This window comes from Passer domesticus, chromosome 12 (genome assembly GCF_036417665.1).
Source record: "Passer domesticus isolate bPasDom1 chromosome 12, bPasDom1.hap1, whole genome shotgun sequence".
In the NCBI taxonomy this organism is placed as follows: domain Eukaryota; kingdom Metazoa; phylum Chordata; class Aves; order Passeriformes; family Passeridae; genus Passer; species Passer domesticus.
In genome coordinates this window covers 351,741-369,757 of record NC_087485.1, presented here as the reverse complement: position 1 = coordinate 369,757, position 18,017 = coordinate 351,741, and the positions used below count along the sequence as shown (strand labels likewise).

The 18,017-nt window shown below is 50.5% G+C and overlaps 1 protein-coding gene across 5 annotated transcripts in view; it reads left to right on the top strand.

Annotated features, from left to right (window-relative positions):
• Positions 1-18,017, top strand: part of ZFHX3 (zinc finger homeobox 3) — a 435,802-nt gene that overhangs the window by 406,697 nt on the left and 11,088 nt on the right. For all 5 annotated transcript variants that reach the window (XM_064386182.1, XM_064386181.1, XM_064386180.1 and 2 more), the window contains 4 exons: positions 1,048-1,155; positions 9,824-9,957; positions 10,143-10,343; positions 17,462-17,567. In XM_064386182.1, the coding sequence (XP_064242252.1) occupies positions 1,048-1,155; positions 9,824-9,957; positions 10,143-10,343; positions 17,462-17,567 (549 nt within the window). The remainder of the gene's footprint in view (positions 1-1,047; positions 1,156-9,823; positions 9,958-10,142; positions 10,344-17,461; positions 17,568-18,017) is intronic.

The window sequence follows — 18,017 nt, the reverse complement described above, 5'->3', positions numbered from 1 at the left end:
TTTTAATCTGATTTTCTAGCCCTGTCTTTGTTTGGAGGAGAATGGGGGTTGGTGCTTGAACCCGTTAGGTGGTGCAGGTAAATCTCAGGGTTGCATGGGTTCATGGGGCTTACCATGACCAGATAATGTGAGTTAAAATTCTAAACTGTCCTGCCTAAAAATGGGTATAATGGCCTAAAAGTGCCTCTTTTAACCCAGTGGTGGGGTAACCCCTGTCAGTACAGGGCCTGTACATTAACACCCATAATAGCAGATGATGATGTGGCTGTTACACCCTGGTGAAAGGGGTCTGGCAGCCACAGCAGTCTCACCCCCAGAGTCCCACCTGACGAGGTGCCTTGGAGTGGAGCTGCACACACCCTGTGCCCATGCTGTCCTTGTGGGCAGGACCATGGTGCTCCATGTTTTGTTCTGAGCTTTCAGCGCTTCTCTGAGTGTTTCCTCCGTGCTTTTGCACCTGCATGGTGCTGCCCGGGTTTGCAGTCTCTTCCTCTAGCTAGGCTGCCAGCATCTTCCTCCTGTGCCTCATGTCTGGGCTGGGGCTGCAGCAGACCAAGCTGCTCTGGGCTTGGTCTGGGCAGGAGGGATGGCATTTGTCTGCAGTGGGCTCTGGCATCTTGGTGAGCAGGGTCAGTACTGCACCCTGTCACTGGGTCTGAAGAGCTCGAGGTGGGGATGAGGAGGAAGGATGAGGCTGAAGGTGCTGGAGGCTCTGGTCACTCGATCATGCTTCTGTAATCCCTGATGTGGCTGGGTAGAACCTTACTGTGTAGAGAACCATGTCACTGTACATGACACCAGGGGACCTCAGCACCTCCAGGTGGTACAAGTAGGCAAGGTTCTTCATTTTGTTTTCATCTCTCAGTTCTTTCCAGTTTCTGTCTTGACCAGTAGCAGGTGTGCTGGGAGATCACTGGGTGGTGTTGATAACCTGCCACCCAACACTTGTGCACAGCCTTCGCTGCTGCTCTTACTCTTTGGCAGCTACCTTATTCTTCTGTACTGCCTTCCACGTCTGTGTCACGCTTTCTGCTTTTCTTGTTTCAGAAGAACCCAGTGAAGATGTGGAAGGGCCCAATGAAACAGCTGGCGATGCTGAGGAACCTGCCAAGGAACAAGAGAGTGGAGGGGACAAGGACCAGAGTAAATGGACAGGTATGATTCTGTGATTTAGCTGTGGTGCTGTTTGGTCCTTCATTTTCTTCAAATCCAGGAAGGGGAGGTGGAAAAAACAGTGGTCCATAAAACCCTTTTTAGCTGACCACAATGTGGCAGTGGCAGTGTGACATGTGTCATCCTCTGTGAAGGCTTTGTGTGTGGCTTCTCGAGGTTCTCAGTAGTGGGAATTGTGGTGGTCAGGCTGGGCTGTGGGTGCTCTGGGGCTGGACCTGGGCAATGGGGATCAACAGCTGGGAGAGGAGGGGGGAGAAGGGATGACCCCTCCTGCCAGCAGCCAGCACGTGGTTGGATTAAACATATCATTTGATGATTCTGTGATCGTCCCACTCTGGAGAGGGCTGTCCATCTTCCACCCTCATCTGGTCCTAGCTGCCCACTTCAGCCTGGGTCCAGAACCTGAGGTGCTGAAGGTGGCATTCATTTTCCTTGGCCCAGGACACAGCAGTTGTGGCTCCAGGTCCCGTTTGGTTGGCAGGCCCAGTGTTGGTCAGTGCAGTGCCTCAGAAACCCTCAGAAATGCTTCTTGCAGGCAGCCCCCTCCTGCTGCCTTCAGGGTTGCCTCTTGGAGAGCCCCAGACAAAGGTACTTTGTCTTAAATTGTTTTCCCAAAATGGAATGTGGTATTTCACCTCAACAGTTGCAGTCTCAGCCCATCTCAGCCTCAGTCAGTGGAAGATGTGTCCCAGCGGGTGAAGAGAGCAAGCTGGGCCCTGTGGGCTGTGGAGGTTTGTGCTCTCAGTGCAGGCTGTACTCCCTGAGGTTGCTCTGTGTGTTCCTTCCTATCACATACTGATTCTTAACCTGGAAATGCAATTTGGCTTGGCTGTAGCTGGTTTTTAGTCTCAGTTCGTTGTGTAGGATTGTGTGATGTTGAGCACAACCATTCTGTGAAGTGTCACAGACAGATGTAAGTTTTGTTTATTGATTAAATCTCTTCAGGGTAAATAGGGCTTTTTGCCCAAACCTGAAGCACTTTAAAAGGCTGATCTGTGTGCAAAGATGATATTTCAAAATATATAAGGAAAAATAAGGAGCTTACTTTTTAAACCCTTTTCTGTCCAGAAACTCTGAATCTGGATGGTTTAATTTCTTCACCCTGTCAGTGAAATTCCTGACCCAGTGTTTGTGAGCCAAGGAGCAGATCAGAAATGGGACAGCTCCATGGGGTCTGTGAAGGGAGCTGTGTGGGGAGGACACAGAGCAGGTGTGTGAGCCCGTGGAGCATGGGACCAGCCTTGTGCGAGCCAAGGTGTGTGTGATGGGCTGGCACTGAGCTCAGGCTGCTTCCAAACATGTAACACCGCCGTCCTGAGCTTTAAAGCCAGATTGTGTTACCAATTGTTGCTGTCCAGCCAGTGTGCAAAGTAGGCACCACACCTTGCTCTTGTTTCTGCTCTTGTCCCTCAAGGAGCATGACTGTGTCGACAGTCCTCCTGGACCTCAGACAAGGGAAGGAACAGAAACTGGGTCAGGTTATGCCTGAGAGCCCCAGAAGAGAAGTGTGCAGGGACACGAAAACCCAGCACCAGTGGAGCCGTGAGCAGCAGCACCAGGAAGCTCTCCTTGGAGGAGGAGGAGGCTGCTGACACAGAGCAGGAGAGGGAGGCTGTGACCACAGTGTCATAAAGCTAAAGAACATGAAGCCTTCTTTGCATTTGCCCTCACTGAGCAGAGCAGCACAGGCTGTGTCAGCAGCAGCCTGGGGAGAGCCTGGCCCTGGCCACCAGGGAATGGGCTGCAGAGCACTTGGTGATGCTGAACGTTGTCCCTGGCCTGCTGCACTGTACCTGGGTGCTGGACACAGTGCCTGCAGCATATCAAACCTGCCAGCTGCTCTCTCTGGTGCTGTGCAGGGGAGAGGGGAGGTGCAGTGAGGGGCAGACACGGGGCTTGTCCCTGACTGAAGGAGGGGCTGGGGAACTGTACACCTGCCATCTCTGCCCCAGATTTTCCCGGGAATTGACCAAACAACTGTTTGTAAGTGCTGATGGGAAGATAATGAGATGAGGAACAATCGACACAGATTTGTCAAGAACAAATCATGTCAACACGACCCAATTTCCCTTCATGTGAAGAAGGTCCTGTTTGGAGTCAGTGTCTCCTTGGGAAGGCTTTCGATGCCACTTTTCAGGACAGGCTGAAATGAAGCACAGACATAGCAGTGTAGGTGACAATACTGTACCACTGGTGGTTTTCATTAGTACTGGAAAGCTCTCCATTCCTGAGCTGGGGTGCTGGGGAGGCTGAGCAGCAATTTCAGAAAGCCCAAACATCAGGAAAAACCCAGAACAGTGCAACATCAGTCAGGAGCAGAAGATGGAATGAACAGGCTTATTTGACCTGAAAGAAGACCAAAGAGGAGGACACGATAAGTCTTGTGCATGAAATGCTTCTGAAAGGAAGGAAATTATTTGTTCTCCACGAAGAGGATACAGACAAGAAGACACAAAGGGCCTAAATTGAAGGGAGAAAGATTGATGTTAGATAACAAAATTTTAAAAGTCCTCCTGTACAGCCTGTGGCTTAAGCACTGGAGTGGGTTTTCTGGGAAGGTTCCCCAGAGGTCTTTCAAGAAGATTGTAGAGGAGCTGCCATCAGGAATAAGGCAGGCTTAGTCTGTCCTGCTTTGGATGGACTGGCTGACCTTAGGAAAAGCCTCTGAGCCAGGTGTGAAGATGGAGATGGGAGCAGGAGAGGTGTGGGCTGAAAGCCAGCGATGGGGCATGGGAAAGGGGAGGGGCACAGACTTTTTTGCTGCTCACCACCTACAATTTGATTGTTATGTTCCTCAGCAATTTACTCCCCTTTGTGCTTTGGTTTCCTGTGCACAGGGGATTTATTTCTTCCACTTCCTTAAAGGTTTGCAAGATATGTAACAAGACACTGAGTTCCTTTGCCCATCTCCCTGCCCCAGCCCAGGGGTGAGTGTCTGCACCACGGTGGGTACAGTCCAGGTGCAACCTGTGCTGGAGTTAGTGTCAGCACCAAGGGAAAAACCTCACTGTAAGCTTGTCAAAGTGCCTCAACTGCAAAATAAATGTATTGATTCATTCTTTATATTTATTTTAAAATGCAATAATGTAAAGCAGAAACATTTTTTTAGGTGATACTTTTCAATTGAATATACTCGGGGAAAACTCCATCCCATAGAAGAACTCAGTGGATCTTGATTTGTACAGAAATCTCTGTGATTTCTGGAAGGTTCTGGAAGATGGCAGTGCCTCCACACTGGAGCAGAGAGATGCTGTGTGCCTGATGACTCATTGTTAGACATTATCTTGTCATGGCTAATGTGAGATTCACCACAAGCAAACCAGCAAGAGGGAAAGGAATTGTGGCTGATCCCAATTCCATTTTTAAGGCAGGATGTAGATGATGGATATTCAGCTGAAGCCCTGCTCCTTGCAGTACAAGGCCTCTCAGATTTGAAGTGGTGCTGGTTCATGTCTCTGCTGGAGAGGCCCATCACCAGCAGTGACCCAGCTACCAGAGGCTTCCTTAATGCACTGTCCGTTGGGTACACGGACAATATCAGGGGTTTTTCCACAAAAACAAGAAACAAAGTCTACTTAAAATATAGATTGAAATGAAATCTTTCTGGAGGACTGGCCTGAAGGGCTTTTATTTTTGTTAATGATTTTTTTTTTCTTTTTTTTTTTTTTTTTTTGTCCGTGATGCTCACCTAACAGAGCAATTAGTGCAATGGACCGTCCCTGATTCGAATCCGTGGTAGATTGCTATTAAAGGAAGTATTAATGGGCTGCTGAGAGCTGGGAAATTGTTGCAGAAAAGTGTGTTTATGGAGTATGGTGCTGGCAGGCATGATTTCAATTGGATTTGACATGTTTAACATAAATGTATACTGCACAGCTCCTGCAGTTTATGAATAATTCCTACAGGCCGACTGCCTTTCTAATTACTGAAATTGAAAAAAACAGGTCAGGCACATCCTGACGGAAATCTATTCCTGCTCCTCCCCCCGGCTGCTTTTTGCTGCTTTTTTTTAATATCTGGCGTTTGTGGAGCACTTAATGGCCAGGATGTTCTGGGGGCCTGAGAGGCTGGGAGAAAGGGGACGAGGGCACGATGGAGCCACTCAGCACTGGCGCCCGAGCGAGGGAGACCAGGCAGAGGGGATGGGAGAGAGGGACTGGGAGGTTGCCTCTAACTGTGTTTTCCCAAGGATATGTGAAGCACAAAAGGCTCCTGGGTGGCAGCTCCAGCCCAGAAATATGGCTGGGCTGGGTGGCTCCGTGCAGCTGCTGGCTGAGCTCGGGGCAGGCTGGGCTCTGGTGGCATTGGAGGTGCTGCAGGAGCTGCAGTGGGCTGCAGGAGAGGTCTGTGGTGCCAAGCAAAGCCCCACCTCCAGGAGCCCCTGGTGCTGCTTGGCATCTCGCAATGGCATCTGCTGGGTGTTTGATGTTCATGTGGAGCAAGGCAGGGAAGTCTGGTGGTGGCTGGAGCTTCTGGATATGAATATTTAATAGTAGTTCAGCCGTGGGTACTCGCTGCAGGTGGGAAGGTATGACACAGCATTAGAAAAACAAATTATTCAGCCATTTTTGGAGCTGTGAAGCAGAAATGAGGATGGGTGCGGAGTGCACCGAGCATGGGGCACTTACCTGTCAGCTGAGTTACTGTCAAATACAGAACTGAGAAACACTGCAGAGCAGCAGGTAGTGCACAGGCCTGATAGTGTGGCTACAGCAGCTGGTTGGAATGGAAGTTCCTTCAGGGAATGGGGAATTAGACAGTGTTTGGGGAGGAAATGTTGGCTTTATGTTTCTGAGGAGGTGGCAGGGCTGCAGCAGCTCTGGGTGCCCCGTGCCCTTCCCCAGCAGTCCGTGTGGGCTCTGGCCATTCCTGCATCAAGGCAGATTCTGGAGAGTGGATGAAACAGATAAACTAGCGCTGGATTTCAGGAGACACACAGGTGCTGTGAGGGCACGGGGCCAGAAGCCTTGGGCATTGATGGCACAGGGCTGTGTGGCACAGTAGCAGCTCCCACTGGTCCAAGGATCTGTGGTGCTGAGTGATGGCTCCAAGAACAACTGAGGTGATTTGAGGAAGGAGGCACCACCAAATTCAGAATGCTATTTTCCATCAGGCATGAAAGCACAGTTCCCTGCTCTCACTGAGAACTTCCCCAGGCCAGCAGCTGGACTTCATGGCAAGGAGTTTTTTGGAGGCTGGTGGTGTTTAAATCAATGGCAATAGCAGAAACCCCACTGTAAATTTCTAGGGCAAGTGGCAAGCTGGTTTACGGAATGCAGGGAGATGAGAACCTCTGGCTTACGGAAAGCAGCATGAATTAATAATCATTTAATTGGCTTTTCCATTATGTTGCTTGGTTGGGAGATGGAAGTTTAGATGAAGGGGCTGTCAGTGATACTTTAGCTAAAAGAATCTGATGGGTAAGAGGTGGGTGGTGACTTCCTTCCCACCAGGATGGAGAGCAGCATTTTAGGGGATCCATGCTGGCTTTGCCTCTGGAACCAGCAAAGGAAAGGCCCCCACTTGCAAGGAAATGCCCATCTCACCTCTGGAATGTACCCAAGGAAGATCTCTCCTCCCCCTCAGAAAAGCAGAAGCTGCTGAGCAGAGTGAAAGATCAGTAGATCTCCAGAGGTGCTGTGGCAGCCCTGCCCCATTGCATTCCCTGTAGGGGACATTTGTTGAGAAACAGAGGTCTCCCTCTTAAGTCAGTGAATCTGAACTAAATCCATTTAAAAAGTGAAAGTAATAACAATACTGTTTGATATGCAGATGTACATCATAGTTTAAAGCAAGTTCCTTTTTCTGCCCTGCGGGGCCTGGGCCTGGAAGCAAGATGCTGGCACAGGTGGTGTCTCTGTGTGCTCCAGTGTCACTGAGCCCTTCCAGGCCATGGCCTTCGGGACATTTTGAGCTCAGGACGTTCTGTCCTCTCCTCTCTGCATAGACAGAAGGTCCCAGGCTATGCTAAGAGTTCTGCAGGCAGACGCCAAGCCATGTCCTCGTTTCTCCTGGTAGCAGAGAGTTCTTAATTCCTCTGATCATCTGTGATGTGGACTGAATGTGTCATTTTGTGCATTTGACTGTTTATCAACAACAAACTTCAGTCTTGGTGTTAAAATTCCCAGCTGAGCTGTCAACTCAAAAACTAATACTTAAAATATCCTATGTGCAACAAATCAGTTATTCTTGGGTCTGGACAATCATCAATAATTCTAGTTTTGAAGGATTAAGGTTATGGGGTTGGATTAAGTGGTTTAATGAAATTGGACACTTCGGGGATGGTACATTTTAATTACCTGTTACTAATTCTAAGCAGACTGCTTCACAGTAGAAAGGAGATGAGAAAATACCCTGCTGTGACTCCCAAGCTGATGTTCAGCAGTCTGGGGTAGCTGATGATTGGGCTGAATTCAGTCACTGCATCCAGAAACACTCCACTGGTGAGCAGCTGGCAGTGGTCAGTGCCTAGTGCAGGGACAGAGTGAGGACCAAGAGGAGCTACAGTCACCACCTAGAGAGGTCTAAGGGGACCCGAAGCCATGACTGTCACTGTCATCCCCGCCCAGTGCAGGTCTGGAGCAGGACTCTCGTGGCTGTGCCAGACCACCCTGGCACACCTGGGGTCTCCAGCTGCTCTTCCCAACACCCTGCAGCCTGATGGGGGGTGGCTCGTCAGTGTCTGAGGTCACGCTGAGGACTGGACAGTGCCAGCAGTGGTCAGGCTCCTGACAAGGGACACTCACATCACACAGGGCTCGGGCAGGGCATTTTCAGGCAGGGTGGTCCTTCAGCCGCCACAGTGCTGGCTCTTGGTGGTGGTCTCTCCTCCCCAAACCCTCCAGGAGGGACTGTGTTCCTCAATGGAGGAGCAGCAGAGTGGTGCCATGTTCCCAATACTCCAAGCACATTTATTATAGGAAGCAGGGAAGGTCAGCTCTGGCCCTGCAGACATCTTAAAGCTGTTTCCAGTTCTGAGCCGCAGGGAGAGTCTCGGTTCAAGCAGGGAGCTGGGCAGAGCAACCTGTCATTCTGTGAGGGCAGAGCAGGATCTGTGATGGTGTTTGTCAGTCAGCACTGACACTGCGAGCTCGTTCCACCCCTGGTTTGGGTGTTTTTGTGGAGCTGGCAGCACGGCAGAGTCCTGGGGCTGGTACCCCAGGTACAGCCAGGACTGCACATGCACGCGTGGAGGCTGCTGCCCAGCCAGGCACGAAGCACCAGGCATGCAGCCAGCGGTGCTGTGGGGAACAAGATCACCTCCAAGCCAGTTTCATGTGGACAAGCCTACCAGGAGAAATTCAGCAGTCCCACATCAAATCCTCTAATCCCTGCCTCCCTCTGGCAGTCCTGCTACCTGTACTTGTTTTCCCTCTGCCAGAACTTACTTTGCCTCTATTCAGCTGAATACAGAGATGGGGACTGGCAGGGAAGGTAGTTAGGAACAGGAATTGTATTCTCTGCTGTGATGTGGTACATTTGGAAATACAGCTCATGCCAGTGCAAGAAGGGTCTTTGGGAAGGAAGCAGTTTGCTGGGATCTGACTCTTGATGGTGTTGTCTGAAACAAGGAGCAGATACCAGCAGCGGGTTCACAAGTTGAGTAGGAGAAAGGGGGAAGAGTATGGGGGACTGGCCTGAGAATGCTACAGCGCCTTGTTAATCGGCAGCTGATCCATCATATTAAATATCCAGCTGTCAGATATTACCTTTCAAGTGAAAATGAATAACTCCCATTAAGGGCAAAATGGGTTTGAAGTCGATTCGAGACAGATTAAAGTACCGTTATGAATGTGTGTTCGGGGAGGAGGAGACGGGGGCTGTGTATAATATACTTGTCCTTACAGTTTTTAAATAATAGATGTCCCACAAATTTATGTACTGAAGGCAGCCAGGGTTCGGGGGAGGAGAAAGGTCAGGGATGTGCTTCTCCCAGTGCCACAGCTCGTGGAGTGTTTTGCTGTTGACTTTAGGGCTCATTTGCATTTATCTGTCTGGCAGAGCAAAATAGCCTTTTCTTGGCTTATCACAGTGGGAGTGTTTGGGTCCCCTTGGCCGGGTCCTGCCGAAATTGGGATTTTGGAAGGACCATGTGCTAGGGAGCACCAGATATGCTCCTTCCCCTGGAAGCATGGGCTGAGCCAGCCAGAGCTGTCCCAGCAGCACCACTGCTGCCAGCACGGGTGCCATCCATTGTGCTGACAGCCACAGCCACCAGCCCTCTCCAGGGCAAACACATTTCACAGTGTCTGTGTGTAGAATGTCCTGGGTCAGCTGGGGGTGTGAGTTCTACCTTACCAAGTCCAGCTGCTCCTGGAGGTGACACATGGGCCTTCACCATCTGGCCAAGCATTTGTGTGTCCAATGCAGCTGCAGGCCCAGAGTCTCCTGAACCTGCAGGTTGCAGGCATCCCCCAGAAACAGCTGGGATCTTTCTGCTTCTGGCCACCAGTGACACAGTCCCCATGCTGTGGGAGATCAGTGAGAGGGAGCTGTTTTTGGCCTGGTGTGCATTGAGGACATTGGTCAGTCCTCAGATTCATCCTCCTCCAAGTCCTTAGGGTGTGTGTCACGCAGTAAATGGAAGCCCTGTCATTGTCCAGCCTAGGCCTCTTCGGGGTGTCCTGATGTCAATGGCTTTCTGTTGCAGCACCAGCCAGCCAGCCAGAGAAGGAGCTGACAGAGCCTCCAGCATCCTCCAAGAGGATATCATTTCCCAGCAGCTCTGAGTCACCGCTCTCCTTTAAGTGGTCGAAAACTTCAGAGGAGACCAAATCAGAGCAGGTAAGGCAGAAGAACCCATATCTCTGTACAGGTAATGTGTTTACAGTGTGCCAAAAGCAAAGAATAAAATGGGAGAAAGAGGATGAAAGGCATTAACTGGTGGTAGAAGGCATCAAATTATTGAAGCTGTAAGAGGGGAAAGTAGCACCTGGAAGAGCTGTGTGATTCATTTGTCTGCTCTGCAGATGTACCAGTGTCCATATTGCAAGTACAGCAACACGGACGTGAACCGGCTGCGGGTGCACGCCATGACCCAGCACTCGGTGCAGCCCATGCTCCGCTGCCCTCTCTGCCAGGACATGCTGAACAACAAGATCCACCTGCAGCTGCACCTCACCCACCTGCACAGCGTGTCACCCGACTGCGTCGAGAAACTCATCATGACGGTAAGTGGCTGTGCAGGCAAGCATGGCTGCTGCCATCCCAGCATGTCCACTGCCATCCCAGCATGTCCACTGCCATCCCCACAAAGATGAGGAGCAGAGAGTTGCTGTGGTAGCAGCTCCTTCACCTGCCAGAGCTCTGCCATCGAGGTTTGCTGCACTCTAGTATGTTGTGTCCCTGCTTGAGCCCTGTGAAGCTCAACTCTTGAGTGATTTCACTGTGAAATCAGGATAAATACTATTTCCTTGACTTTATGAGTGCATGGGATGGCAGCTTGTGCAAAAGCTTCTGGAAGATCCAGCAGTTGATGGGATATATTGTCCCTGTTGTTTCTTTGGTATAATACTCAATGCAAGGTTCTGTCTACATTTAAGAACTTGTCATCAAATATATAAAATAAGTGTTTATTTTGATTCCTGCCAGTTCTTTCTCTTTGTGTTTATTTTTCTTGCACCCTGTTTCTGCTTGTTTTCTCCCTTCTTGGCCAGTTGTTGGCACTGGGGGTGAGTAGCACGGTGTTTGTTGTAACGCTGATGTTCTTCACCAGCTCCTTCCTGTGTCATCTTCGGAGCAAGCACATGCAACATGACCCAGCTGTTCTCTTACTGTTTTCTTGTCTTCTCTTTCTGTCACTCTTCCTCTCTACAACTCCCTGAAAGAAGGTTGGAGCCAAGTGGGGTAGGTCTCTTCTCCCACAAAACAAGTGACAGGACAAGAGGACTAGCTGCAAGCTGCACCAGGAAAGGTTTAGACTGGATATTAGGGAAAATTTCTTCATGGAGGGGGTTGGAAAGCCCTGGCACAGGCTGCCTACAGAAGCAGTCACCATTATGGATGGAGTCTCCATCCTTGGAGGTGTTCAAAAATCATGTGGAGGTGGCATTTGGGGACAGAGTTTAACCATAGTGGTGGTGTTGGGTTGATGGCTGGACTTGGAAGACAAAGGGTCTTTTCCAACTTTAATGATTCTGTGATTCCTTTTGGAACTCCTTCTTGAAGACAGGAGTGGTGGAGTCACAGAATCACGAGTGGTCTTGGGAGGGACCACTGGAGCTGCTCCATCCAGCCTCCCTGCTCAGGCAGGGTCCTCTGATCGTGTTGCTCAGGATTGTGTCCAGACAGCGTTTGAGTATCTCCAGGAAAGGAGATTCTCTCTGGGCAGCCTCTTCTGGTTCCCACATAAGAACTTTACATTCTTATCTTGCTGCTTTGCATTGCTAGCTGCCTGTCTCCTCAAGGCTTCTCAGGATGTAGCTCTGCCCTGCCTGTGCACCTGGGTGACAGAGCTGTCCCATCCCACTGACCACGGCCTCTGTGACCTGTGTCCATTTCACTGGTGCTGCTCAAGTGTGTAAATACCTTCTGAGGCCTTGAACAGCCCTTGTTCACCTCTTAACTACATTGGTGGCAGGTGTTTTGGCTTTTCTAAGAGCAGCGAGCAGAAGCCAAGCCCCTTCCCTAGGTCAGTGGGTGTAACCAGTTTGCTCAGGGTAGCTGTCACGCTGGTGTGGAGCCGTTTGTTTTGAGCCAGGCAGGCTGCCTGGGCAGGGTGTGTGGTCTGGAGCAGGAGTGCTGGGCTGGTCTGTCCTCAAGCACGTCTGTGTCCTCTGGGATATGAGGGCATGGAAGGAGCTCAGGACACTCTGCAGAGCAGGTCAGGCTCCCTCAGGTGAGCACTCTGCTGTGCTAGAGTGGGGCCACAGGGCTCTGCAAGGATGGCAGAGACTGGCCCAGCCATGATGCTCATCCTCATGCATGTTCCTGGTTTTCCCACCTTCCTTCCCTTTGGCACCTAGGGAGGGTTGCCTCTCCTCCTCCAGGTCTCAGCACGGGGTGAAGAAGGCGGGTCTGTTTGTGTTCTGTGACAATATTTTGGGACATGAGTGTGGTTTGTGCGGAACACGGCAGCATGGGAGGCTCCTGACTCGGCTGGTTCTCGCGGAGATCCGCCCGGGTTTGTCGCTGCGCCGCGGCGAGGGAGCCGAGCCCCGTGACAGAGCCAGCTCCCTCTCGGCGCAGACTGCGCTCGGCGTGGAGGAGGCTCCAGTTAATAACACCTTATCAGACGCCGTTCAGGAACCTGCAGTGTCTAATATGTCTGTTGCCATGGTAACGGCTCCTGCTCCGCTCGGCATCTCCAGGCTGCCTGGTCGTGCTCCCTCCTTTTCACGTCAGCAGCAGCCGGGCTGGCTGTCCCATGGGACCCCCGTCCTCCCACTGGCCCCGCCGCAGGGACCGGGGCTGGCGGGGCTGCCTGAGGAGCAGAGCACGTGCTGTGCCCCACAGGGACGGAGGCTGGGGCTCACACTCTCCTGCCATCTCCTGCAGCTTCCCCTTCGTGGGGCTGGTGGATGAACATAGCCAGGTTCTCCCTCTCTGTGGCATCACGGCCTCTCTGAGCAGGGCCAGGCTCCACCTTTCCCATGACAGCCCCTGCCTGGCCCGGCAGGGCCCGTGGCGAGGGTGAGGCTGGAGCTGGGAGAGAGAGAGGACGGCTTCCCAAGAGCCTCTGGGAGTGGGAGCTCTCCCTCCTCCCGCAGCCAGCCTTATCCTTCTACACACTTCTGTCTCGTCATCTCTGCTGTCAGCTTTCTCTTCCTCAGTTTAGGGAACATCTTCCCAATGTTCCAGTCTTCTTTCCATCTTCTTTTCTCCCTGGCTCCAGGAGTCATTCTTGCCCATCCCTACCATCTCACTTCCCCCTCCTGCTATCTTTACATTTTTACCCTCTTTCCCATTGTCTTTTCTTATTGCTCTCTCCCTTCTGCTGTCACTCAATTTTTCTCTCTCCCTCCTTTTCGCCCCCTCCCTCTCCCCCCTTTCCCTCTCACTCTGTGTCTCATTCTCCATCTCGGATGAAGGTAATGAAAATAATCGGGCTTCATTAATTCTGAGCCCTGTGAGATGATAGCCATTTGGAGCCATGTTTGCCAATTAGATGGTCTAAATTAGAAGTGACCTTGGTATACTGCCATCACTTTGCCTCTCAGAGTCTAATGAAGCTTTTCACTCCAGCACCCTCTCTCTCTCTCTTTGTAATGGAAATTACCTCCTTTGTCTGGTGGGGAACCTTCCCTCCCGTCTGTAATTCCCCTGGTTTCATAGACATGGGGACAGTGATGTATCTCCTCAGACCTCTTCTAGAGGGTTTCTTTTCAGAGCCACATGATTTCAGCATTTTGGGGTATATTCAGGGGAACCATCCCCTCGTTTGGTGCCCATGGACATCAGCACAGGCAGGTGGGGTGTGAGAGGAGCTGGCTGCTCACACCAGCCAGGAGTAGTTGTTTGGACATGTCAGCAATATGCGGGTGTTATATTGATGGGTGTTGGGCTCTGAGCCTCCAGCCCCGCACACAAGCGGCTCTGCAGTTGGTTGTTGAAAATCCAGTAGATCCATTGGTGGCTGGAGCCCTGCGTGTCACTGCTGGAGGTTGTCACCAGTGAGGAGTGGGCCCACTGGTTGTTCTGCAGAGGAGTGACATGTTTCTGGGTGTCAGGCTGTGTGCATCCTGGTGGGGCAGGGAGGCAGGAGACCTGACCCATCAGCCCTCAGATGCTCTGTAACAGTTGTTGCCGGGCCACTGTGTCCATAGAAATGGCCACCAAAGTGGAGTGCACCTGCCTCTCCATGGATCTCATCATCATAAAGACATTTTATCTGCTGAAGGGGTCTGAATTTCACCCAAATGTGGGGTTCTTGGAAGCAGAGAGGCTTGTCCAGCAACTTTCCATCCTTTGAGGACCTTCTGTGTGGTAACAAGAGGAGAACTTAGAGGGACCATAGCCGTCAGAGCTGCAGGGGATGGTGCTCAGGCTGGGCACAGGGCTGGATCTGGGCTGACCAAGACAGAGGTGCCATGCTGCAGTGAGCCTTGCTGGTGACTTGTGGGCCAGGAGATGGTAGCTGCAGCCACACAGGGGTAGGGTTTGGTGTTGGACAGAAAAGAACAGGCATGATGAAGAGGAGAAGGGAAGGGAGGAGACAAACCGCATTTGTTGAACTCACAGCTGAGGGCTGTGTTTTAGTAATGGCTCACACTGACTGACGTGTTGCTGTTGTGAAAGAGTGTTGGAGCCATTGAAAGGGGTAGACAGGAGCTGAGGAGGGGGAGGGATTGCCAAGCTGAGGAGGGATGCCAGGATGACACCAGGTGTCTGCAGGTGAGAGGGAGGAGGAGAGCGTTTGACAGCCGCACGCGCTAACATGGGCTGTGCTCCAGATGAACACGCTCCTTGCGATCACGGAACACTTCCTGCCATGAAATACATCTGCAGTACAAGATGCTCCTGTCGCACCTGCCAGGGAGCCGTGGGCTGCTGCACCTTCCTGCCCCATCATGCCCCACGCTGGGGTTATACGAGAAGCAGCCTCAGCATGTGAGGCAAATTCTGCAGGTCCAGAGACATGAGATGTCCTCGGACATTGCAGAAGGACAAACCCTTCAAAAAAGGCAGTCTGGAATGCCGTGTCAGTGCAGAGTGATTTGGGATGTGCAGCTGATTTGCACTCCTATCTTTGCCACCTGCTCAGGGCTGGTCCATGGGGATGAAAGGACAGAGGGTCCTGCCCTGGATCGTGGTGTAGGAAAGGGACAGGAGTCGCCTGAATGGAGCCAGAGGACTAGAGTGAGTCCAGTTGCTGACCGGTGCCTTCTTTCCAGTGGTTTGATCCCTAAGGCCAGCCCACGGCTGCACCACCACAGTTTCTGCATCCATATCCAGAATTTCTAGTTCCCTGCACTTTTTTCCAAGCTTTTTTTCTGTGTGCCTCTGGGAATTTTGTGCCTGTAGCAATTTAATGCACCACAGTCTTTTTTTTTTCCTTCCTTTTTCTTTTTTTTTTTTCCTTTTTTTCCTTTTTTTTCCCCCCTGTGGTGGAGGGAGGATAGAGGGAAGGGAAGGAATGGTGGCTGTGGAGATGCAGGTAGATAAAGGTAATTACTTAAACACATATAGGGCAGGACTTACAGGTTTGGAGCCCCAGATTAAGATGCAGAGGAGCATGTGAGGTTGATGATTATATTTCGGGGAGAGTTAATTGACGGAAGGTGAAGGCAGACAAAGAACCGCTGCTTACTGCCTTCTTGAATCCCAATCAGGAATTATGATTAAAGACGCGGCGAGACAACAGAGGCCTGATGAATTGGTGTCTTTTTTTTTTCTTTTTTGCCGTCATTCACACTTGATTGACTTCAACCTTTCAAGTGCAAAAGTCTCTCTTTTCCATTATTATTCATAGCCATCTGAGTTTTTCTAATTAAAGTGTATGAAAACAATTACTGATCCGTCGTACTGAGCGTGGTGGTGGGGACGGCTGCCGTACTGTAACGCCTATGAAAAGCCACAGCTCTATAATGATGTGCAGCTGAGGTGTTAGATAATTTTATTCTTTTTCTACTCTGTTGGGGTTTTTTTTTAATTTCTCGTGATTTATTTTTCATAATTCCTAAAGATCCTAGGAAAGCAGGCTCTTCCTGCTGCTAGACCTGAGAGGGATGGTTTCTTCTTGCCTCCCCTTCTCGGCATCCATGCTCATCCCCCTCCTCCAAGCCCAGCTACTGGAAATTACTCTGTGACCTTTCACGTCTACCAACCAACCACCCACAGCCATCAGATGCTGCTGTTTAGAGTAGAAGGTGGAATGAGTTTGGTGCATTCAGCTCCCCTCCTGGGATATGTCAGTGGCCTTCTCTGCTGCTCTGTGGGCCCTGGCACTCACTGCCATGCGGTGGCTGACCCAGGAAAGGGAGGGAGCTCTGTATCCCTCACGGCTCTGCAGCCACTTCTGTGCTGCCATTTCATCCTGAGATTTTCTATGAGCTTCAGCTTCGCCACAGGTGTGCTCCTATGTCCTGCAGTTCACTCAGAGCCTTGTGGTCCTTGGCTGTGCAGAAAGCCGGGTACATGGCATGCAGCAGCCACACACATTCTCTCCTGAAATCCAGGGTTCAGATGTCCTCTCCATATCCAGCAGAAGGATGGAGAGGCTTGTTTTGCCTTAGACCCGAATGGGAGTGTTTAGTTCTGCCTCACCTTCCCAGCAGTGGGAGGCTGGGAGCAGGAGCACCTGGAGGAAGGGGAACGCTCCCTGGGTGTCAGCAAGGTGGGCAGCTGCTCAGGGCTGTGGAGGAGTCTTTGATTGCCACAGGCACTGACCAGCACTGGGAGCCCTGTGCTGGGAAACACGGGGGTGGTGGCAGTGACGTGGGTCTGTCTGTCCCTGTGCAGTGAGGCAGTGTTCCAGCAGTGTGAGACATTGTCTCCAGACATTCAAAAGCACATTCATTGTCCTGCATCTGATGCCAGCCATGTGCAGGCTGCTGGTGAGATGGTTTTGTGACCAGGTATATCCAAAGAAACAGTTTTTCAGAACAGGATGAGTGTGCACATTTGGCTCTTCCAAAGACCCTCTCCAGCTGAGCCATGCAGATTGTCCAGCTCTGTAGAAGCAGTGGTGTCCCAGCACTGCACTGGTTTTGATGGTGCAGGATCTAGCCAAATACTTGAAGAGGAGCAAAGAGAATGCATCAGTCAGAGCAAGGAAAGGGTTACCGAAAGCTTTTTATTTCACAATTTGCTTTCTCTTTAGTCCTTTTTCTTATTCATCCTTTCCTTTGTCACCTCTCTCCTTATTTGTACTTTTCTTTCTCATGCCCCTCCTTTCCCTGCATCGATACACTTTGAAAACAGTGCTGCAATGCTCCCTGGTTCAAGATTACAGTGTACTTTACTAGGTATGATTTAATTAGGGGCCTTATTATGTTTTCAGCAGCTTAAGGTGGGCCTTTCAACTTATCTACCTAATTGGTTGCACAAGAAGTTTCACAGCCCATGACAAAACATTGTCAGTGATCAAAGTCTGAATTCCACATAAAGGAAAAATATTAATAATAAGATTATTCTTCAAGTGTGCACTGCTAATTATGTCCAGAATGTAACTGTAGAAACACTTTTGACTGATTTGAGCTTTGTCTCATAAATACGAAGTCTTCAGTGAGCTGGGAAAAATGATGTCTCTGACTTCACAATACTGATGTCTAGTTTTGCAACTGGAGATGTTTAAAATATTTTCTTTTTTTTTTTTTTTCTCTCCCTATGTCCTTTCCCCTGTATCTAGGTGACAACCCCTGAGGTGATGATGCCCAGCAGCATGTTCCTTCCAGCAGCTGCTCCGGAGAAGGATGGGAACTCAGGCACAGAGGAGCGGGAGGGGAAACAGTCTGGTGAGTGCAGGTCAATGAGATCCACTGTCCCAGCAGTCCCCCAGCTCCATCACCTGGTCAGGGACCAGTTTCATTCCTGTTAATCCTCTCTTTGATAGGACCTAGACTCAAACACTATGTTCAGTTTGATGAGCCTTCTTTTTAGAAAACAGGCTTTTGAAACATCAAAAAGGAACAGTGAAGACAGAGGTGGCTGAATGGCTTTTGCTTGAAAGGGAGAATTGAAGGTGATAAATGCACTAAGGGATGTGTGTGTGAATAATTTCCAGATATTCAAAGTGAGCAAGGAAGTAAATTGTGTAGGTTTATGCAATGGGCCATGATGAGGTTAATGGGCTGGTATTGAAACAAATGAATGAAGATAGAGGAGAAATGTTAGAAATACTTGTCGTTGGAGATCAAAAATCACAGAGTATTCAGGACTGAAAGGGAGTGTTGATCTGCCTTGGT